This window comes from Panthera onca, chromosome E1 (assembly GCF_046562875.1).
Source record: "Panthera onca isolate mPanOnc1 chromosome E1, mPanOnc1 haplotype 2, whole genome shotgun sequence".
Taxonomy (NCBI): domain Eukaryota; kingdom Metazoa; phylum Chordata; class Mammalia; order Carnivora; family Felidae; genus Panthera; species Panthera onca.
In genome coordinates this window covers 52,322,151-52,339,841 of record NC_138352.1, presented here as the reverse complement: position 1 = coordinate 52,339,841, position 17,691 = coordinate 52,322,151, and the positions used below count along the sequence as shown (strand labels likewise).

The window sequence follows — 17,691 nt, the reverse complement described above, 5'->3', positions numbered from 1 at the left end:
ACCAGGCAAAGCCATCCGTTCAGAACGCCCGACAGTACAACGCCTGCTGACACCCCACCACACTCAGGGCCCAGCGCAGCCTCCCGACCCAGCCTGGGGCAGACAAAGGTCACTGGCACATCATAAGTGTTTATTGAAATAAATTGAGTACCACCCCCCCCTTCACATGCAGGTGGGCACCCACATAGCTCCTGATAGCTTCAAAGGCCTGGGTGCCTTCCACCCTCCCCACCAGCCCCTCCAACAGGTGCAGATGGTGCCGGTGCCCCCGTACCTCAGTTTCCTCTGAAGCCCCTCTCCCAGCACAGACAGCAGAGAGGACCAAAGGGCTGAGTCCCAGGGACAGGACCCTGGCCATAGCAGGGGTGGCCTTGAAGCCAGAGCCCCTGAGCAGGAATGAGGGGTGTTGGCATGCATTGGGTCCTGTCCGCCACTCCAGGCAGGGGGAGGTGGAGGCGGACTTCTAATCAGAGCCCCCTCCCCCCCGCCCCACTGATAACTAGCCAATCCTCCAGAAGCTGGGCCAGCTGCCGGCCAGTGCTGCTGAGGACAGGGGATCGTCTGAAAGCCCCCTCCTTCCAAGGACAGATAGAGGTCATCCCTGGGCCGCTGGGATAGATCCCGCCCCTACCCAGGGGGCTGGCCCCACCCTTCCTTGTGGCCCAGCGACCCAGAGCCTGCACTGCCTGCCGGTTTCTGGAACCCACTGAGGCCCAGACAGGAACCAGAGCAGATGGGGGAGAGTTGATGAACCCTTCCAAGAGATTGCGGGGGGACTCCCAGATGGTGCCTCTCTACCCAGCTAGCGTGAGGGTTCACCTGTTCAGTACCACCTAGGCACTGGTTGGGGGTATCCTGTCCCCCCCCCCCCCAGCTCCCAAGTTTGCTCTGTCCCCAGAGAGGTCTCAGGTGTCCTCTGAGGGAGCAACAGACGTGTGCCCTGTGTTAGAGAGCAGGTCAAAGACCAGGCCTTGAATGGGCCCCAGAGGGACAGATCTGTATGGCTGTCATCTCACCACTGGGACCCACAGGACAGGGAAGGGGAAGGGAAGGTTTTCATCCTCCCTTCCTGCCCCTAAGGTCCTTGCAAAGATCGCGTGGGATGACCATGCCGCTTTCTCCGCGCTCCCGTTCAGGAGTGTAGACCGGGAGTCTACCCTGAGTGCATCTTGCTGCAGCACCTCCCGGCCTCCTTGGGGAGCACGGAGCTCTCCCAGCACACCGCCACCTCGGAGAGCTGGAGAGGGACAGCTCTAGCCACCCACTCCTGCTGAGGTGCTTCCTACCTCCCTCAGGGAGGCCCCATCTCAGGGCCTCTAGAAGGCAGGCAGGCAGGCCAGGCAGGTGTCCCAGCTCACTGCCGGCCAGCACCGCCGTGGCCTGAGGGCAGAGGGTCAGACTTGACCCAGGTGCCTCAGGGCTCCCAGACCTGTTCAGCCCTGGCCTCTCTGCCCTCTGCCCGTAACCTGCCAGCTCCCCTAGGGACTCCGTGCCAAACGTCCTTAATATTGGATTTCTCACCGGGCCCTCTCCTGGGGTCTCCCTTTCTGGGGGATCTGGGTCCAGACCGAGTGACAGGGTGGGAGAGGGCACGTACCCCCCTGAGAGTGTGGGGCCAGGCCAGCCCAAGCTTGGCGCCCAGGCCCCGCCTTCTCGCTGAGGCCTGTGCCCACCGAGCCCGGCGGCCGCCAGCGCCTGGGTGCCGGTGCCTGCCCCTTGCCCTCCCCTAGCTTTTCTTGGCCTCCTGCTCCCTGCGCCGGAGTTTCTCGCGCTGCCGTGCGGCCTTCTCCTGGGCCTTGCGCTCCTTCTCAGCGGCCGCTGCCAGTTCCTTCACCTTCCGCTTCACTAGCGCCCGGTCATGTGAGTTGCTGAGCCCCAGGCTCTGGGGGAGGAATTCAAGGGTGAGGGAACGAGCCCCAGAACCGCCCGGAGCCCTGGCCAACCCGAGCCCCAGGTTCTCTGTGCCCCAGGCGTAAGCTCTCTTCCACCCCCCAGACTTGCCTGTGGACCAGACCCCGCAGGGCAAGAATTCGGAAGGGGAGCCTTCGGAAAAGATGCCAGTGGAGGATCTTTCCAGACCCTTAGCCCCTGCCCCCACCCCTGGCAATCCTCAGCCCCCGTTCCGCCACTCTGGATTTCAGCCGTGGCACGACCCCAGCACCCCCGGGGCCCACAGAGAGCAGGTGATGTGCCCAAGGTCACACAGCTAGTAAGTAGCCGAGGCCCCTCCCCACTCAGACTCCCTGGGGACTCTCCTCACCACCCCTTCCCCAAGCAGTGTAACAGAGGGTGGGGAACAGGCCAGAAACCTCCCAGCACAAAGATCCGAGGTGCGCCCCCTGACCTCCCCTGACTACCAGCACCCTCCAAGACTGAGAATCAGTCAAGGTGATCAGGGAGACGCCTGGTTTCTTAGGACACCAGGAGACTCGGAATCAAGAGTCAGGTGGTACGACAGTCGTGGAGGTCAAGGTCAACCTGGAGACTGGGGCTGGAGCTTGAAGGTCAAACTGAAGACCTGGGCTTGAGTTTCGAGGCAGACTGGGGACCCATGCTAGAGTCCAGAGATCAGGCCATGGACCTTGCCCAGAGGTCAGAGGTCAGGGAATGGCCCCGAAGGAAGTGAAAGGAAAGGTCAGGGTGAGGGGATCCCGATCCCGGAAGGTTGCCTCGGGCTCCAGCTGGATCACGGCTCTTCTCCTCTGACCCACCTTCAGTTTGCTTCCATCCAGCTGCAGGAGCTGGGGCCCATCCACCTGCCGCGCGGCGAACTCAGCGGCATACTGCTCCAGGTTGAGGCTGTGCAGCCACTGGCCCACCTGCTGACTGGTCCAGTGGTGGACAGTGGGGAGAGGTTCGTCCAGGAACTGGGGTGGAGACCAAGGACAGTGAGGAGGGGTGACCTGGCCTGTGGCCCGAACACCCGACGCTCCGAGGTCAGGGCTTACTCACCTCATCCGAAGATTGGGACAGCGTGTGGTAGGGGTAGGAACACTTGGTCTCCTGCCGGGGACCACTGGGGATCTTGGGGCTGCTGCTGGGCGGTGTGGAGTCATCACTCAGGGTGGATTCCTAGACAGGGGGGGGTGCGTGCTGAAGACAGCTCACCCGCAAGCCCAAGGGAGCCCCCCCCCCCCTGCCCCGCGCTCCCAACCCCCTGCCCCCTGTCTGCATGGAGCTGAATCTGGGGACGGGGCACCAGTGCCTCCTATGCATGAACCAGGAGCTGGGCAGGCACATATGACACGGTGACTCACGGGAGGCATCAGGACGTAAGGCTTCTGGGAGCACGTGGGGCTAGAACTGAGGCAGAATAGTTAGCAGGCATGGAGGAGGTGTCACTTCTTACAGGCAGCCAACCAGGATTCCCCCAGGCTAGGTCAGGGGTCCCCCTTTGTGCCTCCCCACCCCAGCCTCCAGCACCCTGGCTGCTAAGTGCCTGAGTAGAGACCATAAGCTCTCTGAGGCCCTGGGCTGTCTGTTCACTATGTTATCCCAGGGCTCAGCACAAGGGAAGGAAGAGATGGTAGGAGTCCGTGGAGGGAAAGAGGCAACAAGGAAGCGCCAGGTCAGAAGGAACTCTTTCTCCCCCGAATTCCCAGCTTTCTGATCTCCTCTGCCCCGGGAGCACATAAGGCACAGCCACGGAACAGGCTTGGAGCCTGGCAAGAAACCCACGCGGTAAGTCCTTCTCTCTTCGTCTTATTCTTTCATCTATTCGACTGGGGTAGCGTGCCTGCGCTTTGGGACAGCAAAGCAAAAGCATGCACTTGGAGCCTTGCAAACCGTGGAGGGCGGCACGAGCATGAGCATAAGCAGAGACTGTTGCTTCTGTCCCCCGGTGTCACTTCTCCCAGAGGGCAGCGAGCTTCCTAAGCACTGGCTAGTCTGGGTCCCACTCATCTCTGTCGCCTCCAGGCCTCACCCCACCACACGGGTAGCCCGGCTCCTAAGACAGGACGTGGGGCTAGAGCCGAGCCAGGCAGGAGACTTAGCCCGAGGGGAGGAGGCCTCAGGCTGGGCGGGGGGGCGGGGGATACACCAGGGGAAGCCCAGTGTTCACTGACGCGCGTTGAATTCAGTAAATGAAACGACGAAGGAACGGCTCAGAGCGTGAGTGAGCGAACAAGTGAATGAATGAACTCAGAGAATGAGAACGGACGAACTAATGAGTCACCGGATGGCTCCGTGGGTAGACAAATGGACTCGAGGAAGGCCTGGATCCCAGCCCGAGCCAGGGTGAAGCGTGCCCTCGTGTCACCTGAGTCTGGGGCCGGCACGAGGGCAGGAAGGCCACGGGCTCACCTGAGAAGCCGACTTCTTCGGGCTGAAGCCCTCGTGTTTAGGGGAGCAGGCGGGGGAGGTGGTGTTGCCAGAGGACGCCGAGCCCTTGCCGCTGTCTGTGAACCAGGAAAAGGGCAGGAACGGGGAGCCCCCTGACCTGCCGGACCCCTCCACTGACTCCCTGCGGAGAGAGCACCCTGCATGGGTGGGGGCACCGAGCCGAGGGCCGGGCCCACAGGGAACGAGGGGCGGAAACCGTGGCCGAGGGGCTGTGGGCACCACTCACCTGCTGCCCATGGACAAGCGGTTGCTGCTCTTGTCCTTCCGGCTCTTGCTAGTGGATGCTCTGCGTAAGGTGACCCTGTGGGGAGGGCAGGCGGGGAGTGGGGCAGGGCGGCCCGCCGTGCTACCCTGTACCCCACAGCCCCAAGCCTTTGCTGCTGGCCCGTTCTCCACTCACCCCAGGTCCAAGAACTTGCGGCGAGTCTTCTTATCCAGGCCGATGGTGGGGCTGGCAGGCTCAGGGGGGCTGGCATCCCGGCTGTCATCTTTTGGAGAGGAGAGGGAAGGACATTGCCTGTGGGGTGGCTTACCCGCCTCCTTGAGCTGCCAGGGTGAGGTGATGGAAACCCTTCTGACTTAGGATCAGGTAACTTGGCTCCGGTGCCCTTCGCTAGCTGTGCGACTGAGGACAAATCGCCCTACCTCGCTGAGCTGCCTTTATCTCAGACAGGGGGATGATCACACCTGATCTACAATAACACCTATGTCACGGGACCCGTGATGACACCTGCCTGTTTCAAGGAATATGTGCAAAAAGCCTTCTGCAACCCACGAACGCGTAGGGGCCGCTGCTAGTTAGGGTTCACTTTATCCTGACCAACTTCTAACCAGCCTTCCGATCTTGGCTCCCATGTCACGCCCTCAGAGAAGCCTTACAGGATGCTCCCCGCTGGGTCCTTTCTCCCTGCTCGGTGTCGCCCCCGCCACTGCGCACGTTTCTCCCATAGCGCTGATTACAGCTTGTAACCCGCACGTTTAGTTGAGAGATGATTTGATCGCTTCCCCCTTAACCTATAAGGAATTATTAGATGGCCTCTCCCCCAAACTGCAAGCCTCGCGAGGGAAAAGGCTGCATCTGTTTCCCCACCTGTGTGTCCCCAGTGCGCAACAGAGTCTGGTACACAGGAAGCGAATGCGTGAGCCGTAATGTGTCCGCCCCCCCTCCCCCCTCCCTCCTCCCCCCTCGCCAAGGTGCTCGGCCCTGCTTGGTCCGCCCGCTGGAGTCCCGGCGCCCGCCAGCAGGGGGCGCCGCCACCGGCCACCGCTCACCTTCGCTGTGCGGCTCCGCGCGCGGGTGGCGGCGCACGAAGCTGGGCGAGCTGTCCGAGGAGGGCGCGGAGCGCGGCGGCGAGCAGGAGGCGGCGGCCAGGCCCTCGTGCGAGGTGGCGTTGTGCAGGGGCCGGTAGCGTGTGAGCGGCGAGGGCGGCGGCTCGTCTTCGTCCAGGCTGCGCCGCAACCCCGGAGGCTCCAGGCAGAAAGAGCCCCCCGCCGGGGACCCCGGGCCCGAGTGCAGAGGCGAGCGCAGCCGGTGCAGGGGGCTCCCGCAGCCGTCCGTCACCTGGGGGAGGGGGCAGCCGCTCACTGCCAACCCTCCCCGCCTCTTCCCCGAGGGGCTGGGAATTGGTTTCACCCCGCAAACTGCGAGGGGGCCCCCTGAAGGGGCTGGCTGGGCCGTGAGATGTGGGAGATGGGCTGGGGTTGAATCCCGCCCTCCTCACTTCCTGCGTGCATTTGTTACTGAACCTCTCAGAGCCTCAGTTCCCTCACACGCGTGGTGGGAATGATCACACCTTGCGTAAAATTTGACGTGAGCCAGATGTGAATGTTGGTGCTACTACGTCAGAAGTCTGGGAGTGGGGTTTCCCTGGAAAGGGGTTTGGAGGGATGGGGGGGCGGGGCGGGCCAGAGGGGGGTGGGTAGGGTACGTGTGATTGGGTGGGCTGCCCCGACCTTGCCTCCGGGCCCATCGGAGCCTTCGCCATCCTCTGCAGAGCTGGCACTGTCCCGAAGCCTGGAGCGGGAAGGTCGGTGTCTCCGGCCCTTGGCCAGTAGCTGGGCTCGGGCCTTATGTAAACTGCTGTCCAGTCTGACGGTCTCTGGCACAGCCAAGTCCAGGTCTGTGAACCAGGTGGGGGGTGGGGGGGGGGGGACACAGACCAGACACGTGAGGACAGCAAGCCCAGAGGCCCACCCACCTCAGGCAGCCGCCTGCACTCACACCCCAGACATTCAACCACTGTTTGTGAGTGCTGGGCCCCGGGAGTACGAATGAGACGGAGAACAGGGTCCCAGACGGTCGCCGGGCAAGCCAGACGCGTCAGCACCTGAATGCGGCCGTGTGGGGCAAACGCTCACGGACACCGAGGAGGACAGGAGCGTCCTGTCTGGATGGGTCAGGGGAGGAAGCACCAAAGTGGTCTAAGGTCTGGGTGGGAGTTTACAAGAGAGGAGGTTTGGCAACCTGCTCTCCGCACGGCGGGAGCACCTCCGGGGCACTTGCGGGGTCGCTCTGTGGAGAGGAGGGCTGGGGATGAGGCCGGACAGATCATGGTAATAACAGCTCCCCTTTAAGAAGCCCCAACGACGTGCCAGAAGGTTCACACCTCGCCCCGTCCGCTCAAAACACCCCAGTGAGCGAGGGACAACTATTACGCGCGTCATACAGCCTTGCAAACTGAGGCTCAGGGAGGTCAAGTTCTTGAGGGCAGCCACCAGCTGGCAGTGGTCCGGGATCCGAGCCTGACTCATCTGGCTCCAGAGACGGGCTCGCTGGGCCACGCCTGGGGTTGGCGCTCAGACACAGCACTGCCGAGAAGGCTCGCAGCTGAGCCGGGACATAGCAGCGGCGTCAGGGGGAAACCCAGGCCCCGGGAGGCCTGTCTCCACCATCCTGGGGGCGGCGGTGCCGGGCTGGGTCCCGGATGAAGACGTGGAGGAAGACGAGGCAAACCCAGCGGATCATGCAAAATCCCAACTGCTCCTCGTTTTCCTTCTCATCTGTTCCACCTGGGAACGAAGCCCCGGCTCCGCAGCATCTCCAGGCTCGGCACTGGGGTCTCCGGGCAGGAGATGTCCTTCCCAGACCTCAGGATGGGTTAAGACCTTTTCTTCCCTTCCCTCCCCCCCCCTCCCCACGATCTCAGGGTCCCCCATCCCATCACTCATGCCTGCCCTGCCTTCCCTGCTCCTCTTTGTCCTGTCTGCAGACACCCCCTAAGCCACCCCAGTTGCTGGCCTGACTTAACTACCACCTCCTGGTTCACCCCCAAAGCCCGGGGCGCCTCGGCGCCGGCCAGGGGACTTGCCACGTCAAAGGCACCCAGGCTCCTCAAGGAATCCACCCAAATGAACCCACCGCCTTGCCTCAAACCGGCTTCCCTTTTGCTCCTCGGCTCAGCAGAAGGCCCCGTCATCCACCCAGCCCCCCAACTCAGCCCCAAGCTACCCTTTGCCCTCGGCTGTTAGCTCCACTTTCGACATACCTCTAGACACACTGAAATATTTATGGTGAAACGATGCAATGTTTTGGATTAGGTTCAAAATAATCCAGGGGAATAGGAGTGGAGCCTGGCATACACACGGAGAGAAAGGGGAGGGACAGCAGAGGAAGAAAGGGGAAGAGGTGAGGCAGGGAGAGGATGGGAAGGCAGGGAGGAGAGGGGGACACACAGCCTCCCTGGTCTAGGTCACTATCACCTCCTGCCTCAATTATCGCAAAAGCCTCCAAGCTGATCTTCCCTTGTCCTCCCTTTCCCATTTACGGTCTATTTTCAACACAGCGGTGGCCAGAGTGATCCTGATAGAACATGTCAGCCCTTGTCACTGCTCTGCTCAGAACCCTCTGGGGACTTCCACCTCGCACAGAGTAAGCGCCAAGTCGTCCCAGTGGCTTTTCCGGACTCAGTCAGTGCTCCCCTTACCTCTCTGAGCTTCTCCTTCTCCCCCTCGTGCTCCCTCCACTCCTGGCCATCCCAGCCTCCTGGCTCTTCCTCACACAAGCCTCGCCTGCACCTCAGGGCCTTTGCACTTCCTCTTTCCCTTTCCTGCAAGGCTCTCGCCACGGGTTTCTGCGTGGTTCTCTCCTTCACCTCCTTCAGGTCTTTGCTTTAAATGCTTTCTGTCACCGAGGACTTGACTGACCACTCAACTTATAATTCCCCCCCGCCCCCGCCCCAGAACCCCAATCTCTGTTTTTCCCTATATCATGTATCATTCTCTGGCATGCTGTGTATTTTGCTTAGTTTATGGTCTCTCCAGTCATTAGAATGCCAGCTCCATGAGGGCTGACGTTCCTCTTTTTTTCACTGCTCTAACTCAGGATGGATGCCGGCGCATAGTAGGGTCTTGGTAAATATTCTAATGGAAAAGCTGTGGTTCTGTCCATCTGCCTTCACACCTCTGCAACCCGGTCTCTTCTCTCCCTTGGGACTGAACCGCCTGAGCTCAGGCCTTCACCAGCCACTTCCCCGAAGACCCAGCCAGCTGAGCACGGCCTCAGCGTCCTTCCATCCTGAGCTCCCTGCCAACGGTCCGCCTCCCTCCCCACTTGTCACGAGCCAGAAGAAACTTTCTAAAGCGCATTTCTGACTGTGTCCCATAATTGCTTGCTTTTGAAACCCAGGGCGGGGCAGGGGAGGGGAGAGGGCTCCAAAGCCAACAACATAAAGCCCATGCCCCTCAGCCCTCCAGGCAAGGCCGGAGGGGTCCCAGCTCCCCCTTTCTGTGTTTCCCACATTTCCTCTGCACGGCGGGCTCTTATAGGGACCATGGTTAAGAGCCGGCTGGCCGGGGCTGAATCCAATTGTGCCATTTGCTGGCTGGGTGACTCTGGACAAGTCACTTACATTTAGATATTGGCTTCCGCGTCAGCAAGACGGGGTCATGGCAGGAGTATGTTCCTCGCGGGGTTGTGTGAGCGTTAAATCAGATCACTATATAAAGCTGTGCCAGAATGCCCGTGGCTAAGGGCTCAGAGAGCACGAGCTGTGGGTGGCCTTGGCGGGAGCGGTACTAACCTGCCGGCCGCACCTGGGTCCCTGTCTCCACCTGCCTCTGCCTGGGCCGCTCCTGCAGCCCTCCTCTGCCCCACCCCTCCTTTGTCCGGCTGTCAACTCAAATCCATCATCCCGCCGGCCCCGCAGGACCGCTGCCCCTCTGCAGGCCTGGCCCTACGGTCTGGTCGGAAGTGACCGTCCCGTGCCAGTCCGCGCGCGACAGAGGGTCGAGCCCTGCGCCGTCCGCCGTGTTCCGTGAGAGCTGGCGCGGGGCCCGGCAGAGAGGAGGTGGTCAGTCGGTGTTTGCTGTATTCAAGCTAAGTCACCCTTTGGGGACCAGCGCAGAGCCGGGCAGAGACGGGCTCAAGACACGCGAAGGTGGTGACGTGCACGCTCCACACTTAAGTCCTCTGCGGAGCGCTCTGCCCCATGACACGTTTCTTGTCTCGTCTCGTCGTGTGGGTGCTTCCGTGTGGGTCCCCCGCTTGCCCCCGCACTAGAACGCAAGCTCCTCGAGGGCAGTGACCTTGTCTGGCTTGTTCGGTGCTGTCTCCCTGCGGCCTGGAACAGAGCCTGGCACATGATAGGGGCCCAGTGGTATTTGCGGAAGGGACGAAGGCAGGGGCTGGGGGCTATAGGTTAGGTAGCCGGGCTGAGGTCTGGGAGACAGTGAAGAGCTAAGGTGGTAGAGAGAACAGGGAAGAACTTTCCAAGGAGAAGGGATGGTGTGGGCCAGTGGAGGCCGCAAGGAGAGGGGACCGGCCCGGACACCGGGGAGGGTGGACCCACGGGGACGGTCACAGTTGTCCAGACGCAGTGGCGGAGGCTTGGCGAGGGGAGAGGTCCTGCCAGAGGACTGCTATTTGGGACCCCAGCCTTGACGCTGCGCCCCTAGTTCCTTAGCTGCCCCTGCTTCGCTTCTGGGGTTTTCCAGAGGGAGCCCTCTGCCCCCTGATCCCTGACACAGACTCTCCAAGCGTTATCTGCAAGCAGCAAGGACTGAACCACAGAATAAGACTGGCTACCACTCACGGGGCTCTCGCTGTGCCAGGCACCGGTTCTAAGTGCTTTCCGATCACTAGCTCATTTAAACTCCCCACAACCCTAGGAGGAAGAGACTCCGGGAATCCCCAGGGCAGCCTTAATTTGCCTGAAGGCCCACGGCTGCCGAAGAGAGGGGCCAAGGTTACAGGCAGTCTGGCTCCGGAGGCTCAGTGTGTAAGTACTCAGCCCGCTCTACCTCCCCTGAGGCGGAGATGGGAGCACCTTGTGAGTCCAACCTCTCATTTTATAGGTGGGGAAACTGAGGCTCAGACAGGCAAGGTTTGGCCAAAGGTGCAGGGGGAGTTCAGGACAGCATCCAGGCCTCCTGGCTCCCAGACTAGTGCTCTCGCTGTTCTGGGACGCCTGGACAGCTGGTGCCCAGCTGCCCTGGCCCAGGGAGAAGGGCCCTTTGCTCCTGACTCTGGGCCACATCAGGACTGCAGGCAGCTTACCTCGGAGGGTCGGAGGGTCGAGGGAGCAAAGGAACTTCTAGGGGGGCTTAAGTGTTTTTGAGACAAGGTGGGGCCTGTCTCTCCTCTGGTCCCTGTTCTACCTGGCTCCCTGGCTTCCCTCCATCTCTGTGTCTGTCTCTCTGTCTCTCTCTTTCTCTCCCCAGCAGGGAGTTAGCCCAGCCCTGGGCACTGGGGAGTCATGAATATTTAATTGCCTTTCGAATCAGGAAGCAGGCAAGGCAGCCAGCTACCTCAGCAGGTCTGGGAGCAGGAAAACAGGCAGAGTTGGGGTTAGGGGGTGTTGGGAGGCCCAGAAGCCGAGGTAAGGGGGCGCTCACTTCTGTCAGGCCAGGCCTGGGTGCAGATGGTGAGACCCAAGAGTCTGAGGCCCAGAGGCAGCTGGAGGCTGGAGGAGTCCAGGAGGCAAACCCTTCATTCCACGGGCCCCAGGGAGGCCAGGAAAGCAGTTTCCCAGGAACCAGGAGGCAGGAGTTCCTGGCATTGCCAGGGCATGTGGCCACACAGGGGAGAACCGGGTGAGCAGGAGAGGGCGGGGAGAGGAGGGGAGGGCAGGTAGAGATGAGAAGGCAGGGGAGGAGAAGCCGGGAGCCCCTTGAGGCTTGTGCACACAAATGTGAGTGTCCTGGGCTCCACACCTGCCATCGGCTTCAGGCAACCGCTTCTGTCTCCACCTCTCCCTCCATGTTCCTTCACCTTCCCTGCTCCCTGACTCCTCCACCAAATCCAGCAAGGAAACAGCCTTTCCACCCCAGTGCATGCTGGGGACTCGGCCCTGTCAGGGTGGTCTCTCCCCATATCACACAATAGAAAGACTGCAGGGGGTAAATGATGGAAGGAGCAGGTGCGCGCATGCACCCCAGTGTGTAAAGAGGGGGCCAGCCTGGGGGTACAGAGGCTCTATGTCCTATGCATTTGATTTCCACGCACATCCTGCAGGCTAAGGTCCCTCACTATGCGATGTGGAGGTAACGTGTATCACCTGTGCTGGGGACACGGGGACACGGCCCGGTGACTGAGAGCAGGGAGTCAGGCGGTCTGGAGTTCTAGTCTCAGCTCTGCCACTAACCTGCCATGTGATCTTTAAAGCAAGTCACTGCAGCACTCTGTGCTCTCGGCACCTTGTCTGGACAAAGGGCACACCTCTTAGCATGACTGTGGGGAGTAAATGATATAGTGCATGGGAGACTGGGGTGTTAGCCTAGTACCTGGCATGAGACAGTACTTGATAAATGAAGACCCTTATTGTTGTAATTGGCATAGATAGTAATGACAAAGACCCAGGTTGAAAGGCCACAAAGCGCACGCGCGCTCACACACACACACACACACACACACACTGACACACACTGAAGTCCCAGAGGGAATCCCCCCAATGCTGATGGCCTTGGATAGAGTTAGAGCAAACAGAACTTACCAAAAACCTCGTCCGCAGGTTCTCGTAGCTTTGAAGAAGCCATGACTCAAGGAAGCTGGGGAGGATCGGGTGGGAGAGAGAGAGAGAGAGAGGAAAAAAAATGACTATGGATAAGAGGTTCAGGTTGGTGGAGACCAGGGAGCTGCCGCTGGCTACCTGCTCCTGGTCTTATGGCCCCTCACCTTCCCTTAGAACTCTTCCTCCAGCTCCTTGGAAAAGAAGTCGCCTGAACCATACTCTGGACTGTGAGAGCTAAGGCAGGAGGCAGAAATAGAAGAGTGGATAGGGGCAGGAGCAAATCCGGGGTGTAGACACAGGCTGAGTCCTATGGTTTGTGGCCACGCTGATTTGCTGCGTGCCTTCACACGGCTCACTGAACTGCCCCCCTTCACTGTGCTGGGCTTTTCTATCATCACCATTCCCTAAAAACTTTTGATCGTCATAAATTGTCCAACATCAAATCTGGGAGAAATCTTGGGGATTATTAAACCTAATCCTCTCGTTTTACAAATAAAGAAACAGAGGGGAGAGTGACTGTTAAGGTCACTGTTAATTTAAGGTCACATGGCAAGCCAATGGCAAAATCAGGAGCAGAACCCAGGTTCTTCCATCCATCCATCCATCCATCCATCCATCCACCTGCCCACCTACATAGCCATCTATCTACTTGCCCATCCATCCAACCGTTCACTCACCTATCCACTATCCAACCATTCATTCATCCATCCACCAACCAACCATTCACTCACCCATCCATCCATCTATCCATCCATCCATCCATTCATTTGCCCATCCACCATCCATCCATTCACTCACCCATCCACCATCCATCCATTCACCCATCCACCAAGCATCCATTCATTCGCCCATCCACCATCCAACCATTCATTCGCCCATCCACCATCCAACCATTCATTCGCCCATCCACCATCCATCCATCCATTCATCCAGCCATGCACCAACCATCCATTCATTCACCCATCCACCATCCATCCATTCATTCGCCCATCCACCATCTATCCACTCATTCATTCACCCATCCACCATCCATCCATCCATTCATCCATCCACCATCCATCCATCCATTCATCCATCCATCATCCATCCATTCATCCATCCATCCATCCATCCATCCATCCCTGCATCCATTTGCTCATACTGTCTCTGCACCCATTAGTTCATACTATCCATCCATCTGTCTTCCCATCTATCACCCAGTCCTACTTCACCCCCCGTCCCCCACCCCTGGTGTGCTCACCACCTGCCTTCCTGAACATGAGCTGTTCAGGAAGCTGGCACCATCAGCAGGGCCACTGTTCTTGACAAACTCACAGTTCTCACAGTTCCAGACAGACTCACAGATGCAGAAGGGTATGGGGAGTACTCACAGCAGAACAGTGGACAGCCAAATCTCTGTGATACATCAAGTATGTTCCGGGAGGAAGTGTGATGGGTAGGGGTTTGGTTTTGTTTTGCTTTGTGGGGGGTGGGGGAAGCAAGAAGGGAGGCAGGTGGGGAAGCAGGATGTACAATGCATCTGAAACTATGTGGGCAGGCTCCTGAGCAGACGCAGGATAGCAGCAGCCCTAAACCAAGGCCTGGGTGTTAGAGGGGAAGGGGAATACAGACAGGGTGAGAGAGAGAGGACGCTCAGGGGCAGGGGCACACTGCAGGGCTGGAAAACGATCTCCAGTTACTGCTGACACTCAGGTCCCGTGAGCAGTGCAGGGCATTGGGCTAGAAATGCATTTGACAGGTATGGGGAAGCTTGGCCTCATGCTTGCTGGAGTCTTTTCCAACTTTCCTCTTCTGTTACTACATAGACACCATCTCGCTGGGAGCTGTCCAGGCTTGAGATTCTTAGTATCCCCACTATACACACGGCAAAACTCAGATGCAGGGGATAAGAGGCAGAATTCAACCTCAACCTGTCTCCTGCTCCTCAGCCCCATCCTGGGTGACGATTTGCAGTTTGGGAGGGTGCGATTGAGGAAAGGCCCCTGCTGGAAGAAGGGAGAGACGTCGTGGAAGGGAAGCTGGTCCACACTGTCTAGGATGGGAGAAACTTCTAAACCACCTCCACCCCTAGCTCCCCTGCTTAGGGCTGAAAGCAGGAAGTGAGGTATGAGAAGGGGTCCTCCAAGAACTCTCGTGCCATTCTTGACCTCTGGGTGCCAATAGCAAAGAAATTCTAGAACCTCTCTTCCTGCCTGAAGGGCCGTCTTGGAAGCAAGGCTGCCCCTAAGAATGAGCACAATTCCCTCATTCAATCACAAAGCCTCATCTGCCCAAGACCCGGCCGACCCCTCCTTCAGAAAGCTGTCTTAGACAGCCCTCCTTCCTCCCATTTGTCCACATAATTTCTAAATCCGCCCTTCCCCAACCACTGGGAAATGGGGGATTTTTCATACTTCACTGATTCCCTAAATAGGTCATGGCTCCCCTGCATCAGATGGGAGCTCCCTGAGGAGAGGGGAGGGTATTCCCCATCCCATTAGGGACTCTCTGAAGAGAAGAACTGCCTCTCCCATCAGAATGGAGGCCCTCTGAGGTCAGCAGCGGTGCCTCTTCTCTTAGACGAGCTGAGAATGGAGATGACCCGTGTTCTGCACGCCAAGTCCCAGTCCTGGGTGGAGACCCTCTTGTGGATGGAGCCCTCTTTCAGGCACCCTCTGGGGTAGGCCGGGCCTTCCAGTTCACCCTGTGCCTCGTCCATCCTGATTCAGCACAAACGGCTTTCCTTCCCTCCCCTCAACAACTAACTCCCTGGGGTGTGTATGGGGCGACCCGTGGGGAACTCTGGGAAGCAGGCCATCCAAGAGGTCACCAGACCCCTCTCACCAGAACTGAGCTTTGGAAAACCACCCCCCCTTCACACTCCTACACACACACACACACACACACACACACACACTCATATGCGCAATTTCAACCAGCAACTGCCACAAGGTGGAAATGAAACGGGGCACAGGCTGGGGACTGGTGCTACGAGGCCACTCCTTCTTCCCAAAGCTTCCAGTTCCCAGGGGAGCAGCACCCATGACCTTTGACTCTTCTCTGGGAGTAAGGGAGGCTTTCTGGGAGCCCGGGAAGGAGAAAGAGAAAGGGGCACGAGCCCAGGAGGGAAGTGGGAAGTAGGAACAGGGGCAGACAGGTTGATGGAGAGTCAGTCCACAGAGCTGCAGAGCGGAGGAAGAAAGAGCTGGGAAGAGAGGAGTGGGGCCGGGGAAGCAGTGGTGGAGACGGGCTCCCTGGGCCGGGAGTGAGGCCCCAGGAAGGGCTGCAAGGAGAGACCCAAGGGGTGGCTGTCGGGAGAGGGGCGGGCCCCAGCGGGAAAGGGGCCCGGGAAGAGGAGAAAGACTAAGGCAGAAGTGCGACTGGGAACGGCTGGGAAGGAAAGGCCGGGAGGGGAGGTTGGAGGTGGGGGTGCGGGCAATGGGGAGCCGGAGAAAGCGGCGCCCCCTCCCCTAGGCCCCGGCTGCGGCGGCGGGCGAGTCGGAGCGCGCTCCCAGCACCGCGGAGGCCAGGGCACCTACCGCACTCCCGGTCGGGGCCGGGCGGCTAGTTTCTCTCCGGTCCAGCCGTCCCACTCCGCGCCGAGCAGGAAGGAGTTAAGCCCTCTCCCCCTCCCCCCCCCCACCAGTTTTTTAAAATTAATTTCTCCGGGAGGGAGAGGATTAGGGACACAAATCCCATCTCCGCCCCCTCCCCCCCGACAGCCCCAGCACCCCAGCTCCGCGCGGCCCCCCAGGGCCGGGGAAGAAAGGCCCTATCCGACCCCACTCGGGGTCCCGCCGCGATCCCCAGTGACCCCCGCTCTGCTTCCCGGTCCGCGTCGTGGTCCTCACCTCCAGCATCAGTCATCTTCAGCGTCCGGCGCCGCGGGAGCCCCTCGGGCCCATGGTCCTCCGGGCGCGGGCCAGGCGGGGAGGGGCGGGGGACCGTCACCCCGGCCGCGGGGGGCTGCGGGCGGGCTCGAGCCGCTCCATCCCGGGAGAGGGGCGGGCGCGGAGAGTCCCGGAGCCGGAGGCGATGGGGGGAGCGGGAGACGAGGAGAGGGTTTGCGGGGAGCGGGAGGCGCGGGCGGGGCTGGACCAGAGCCCTGACGGGAGGATGCTCCGTGCGCGCGCGCGTGTATGCGTGTGCGCGTGTGTGCGCGCGTGTGTGTGTGCGTGTGTGTGTGTGTGAGAGAGAGAGAGCGAGAGAGAGCGAGAGAGAGAGAGAGAGAGAGAGAGAGAAGGGAGGGACGGAGGGAACCACCTCCCCGCCCCGCCGCCCGCCGGGCCCCGCCGGATGCAGGCCCCCCGCCGGGCAGGCCGACACGCGTCGCGTCGCGTCCGCGGGGGTCCGCGGGGGTCTCCCGGGAAGGGGCGGTGCGGGGGGCGTGTGGCGGGGAGGCGGGCGCCCGGAGACAAAGAGCAGGAGGGAGGGAGGGAGGGAGCGAGAGGGGGCGGAGGCGGCAGGACGGGAGGGAGGCGGAGGCCCCGCGCGGTGGTCGGGCGAGGGGATTCCGAGTTGCAGCTACTCGTGGGGCCTCGGAAGTCCGGCGGGGAGGGGGGGGGCGGGTGGGAGAGCGGCCCCGCCTCTAGACCCACGGGGCTTCCGCCTCCTCGGCGAGGTCTGTGAGGGCTCCCGATTCATCCATTCAACCGACGTCCACCGAGCAACTTTGGGCGCCAAGGGAACGGAACCACCAGGGCCCCGGCCCGTCGGGGCTCGCGGCGTTGTCAGGGGGACAGACGAGCCCGGGTGCCGTGAGCCCCGGTTCATAGAGGACACTTCAGCGCCGCGAGTGCGCACTGGAGGACGCAGGCCAGGCCCGGGGGTGGGTGAGGGTGGAGGTGGTGGCGATCCGGCAGGCTTCCAGGTGGAGGTGTTGTGTTGGCTACCCCTGCCGGGCAGCACAGGGTAGGAGTGCTAGTGGGGCTAGGGGGTGGCGGGCTAAAAAAGGAAGAGGAGTGAGGCTGCAAAGGTGCAGAGGGAGTGCTTGAAGTTTAAACGGGGAGCCATGGGGGGGGGGCAGTAACAGAGGAATGAGGGGCTCAGATTTGCCTTTTAGGAAGCACCCTTTGGCTCCCCTGTGCAGAGCGGATTGGAGAAGCCAGCTGGAGGCAGGGAGAGCCCTGGTGAGGCCGAGAGGTGAGGGCAGGAGGCCTGAAGATCACAGGTCAAGCTGAGAACTGTTCGGGATAGAGAATGAAAGAAATTGGCCAGATTTGGGGGACCACTGGCCACTGAAGGAGAAGGAGGCCTGGCTTGAGGTTCGAGTCCTGGAGTCAGGGGTGGGGGGTGGGGGCAGGGATGAGATCACACTTGGAGCAGTGAGCTGGAGTTGGTGGCAGGCCAGCCCCGGGGGGGAAATAACGTAATAGTCAACAGCTAGCTACCATACTGTGATGGCGTAGGAGCCGGGCGCTGT

The 17,691-nt window shown here is 60.6% G+C and overlaps 1 protein-coding gene across 1 annotated transcript; it reads right to left on the bottom strand.

Moving 5' to 3' along the window:
- Window positions 1-115: 115 nt before the first annotated feature.
- Window positions 116-16,479, bottom strand: SAMD14 (sterile alpha motif domain containing 14). Its single transcript, XM_060646356.3, has 10 exons — window positions 16,121-16,479; window positions 12,273-12,327; window positions 6,298-6,464; window positions 5,617-5,905; window positions 4,745-4,832; window positions 4,571-4,645; window positions 4,306-4,465; window positions 2,953-3,072; window positions 2,712-2,867; window positions 116-1,882 (listed from the first exon to the last, which is right to left on the bottom strand). Exons 2-10 carry the CDS (start codon window positions 12,313-12,315, stop codon window positions 1,727-1,729), a joined length of 1,254 nt encoding a protein of 417 aa, XP_060502339.1. The 5' UTR covers window positions 12,316-12,327; window positions 16,121-16,479; the 3' UTR covers window positions 116-1,726.
- Window positions 16,480-17,691: the final 1,212 nt, after the last annotated feature.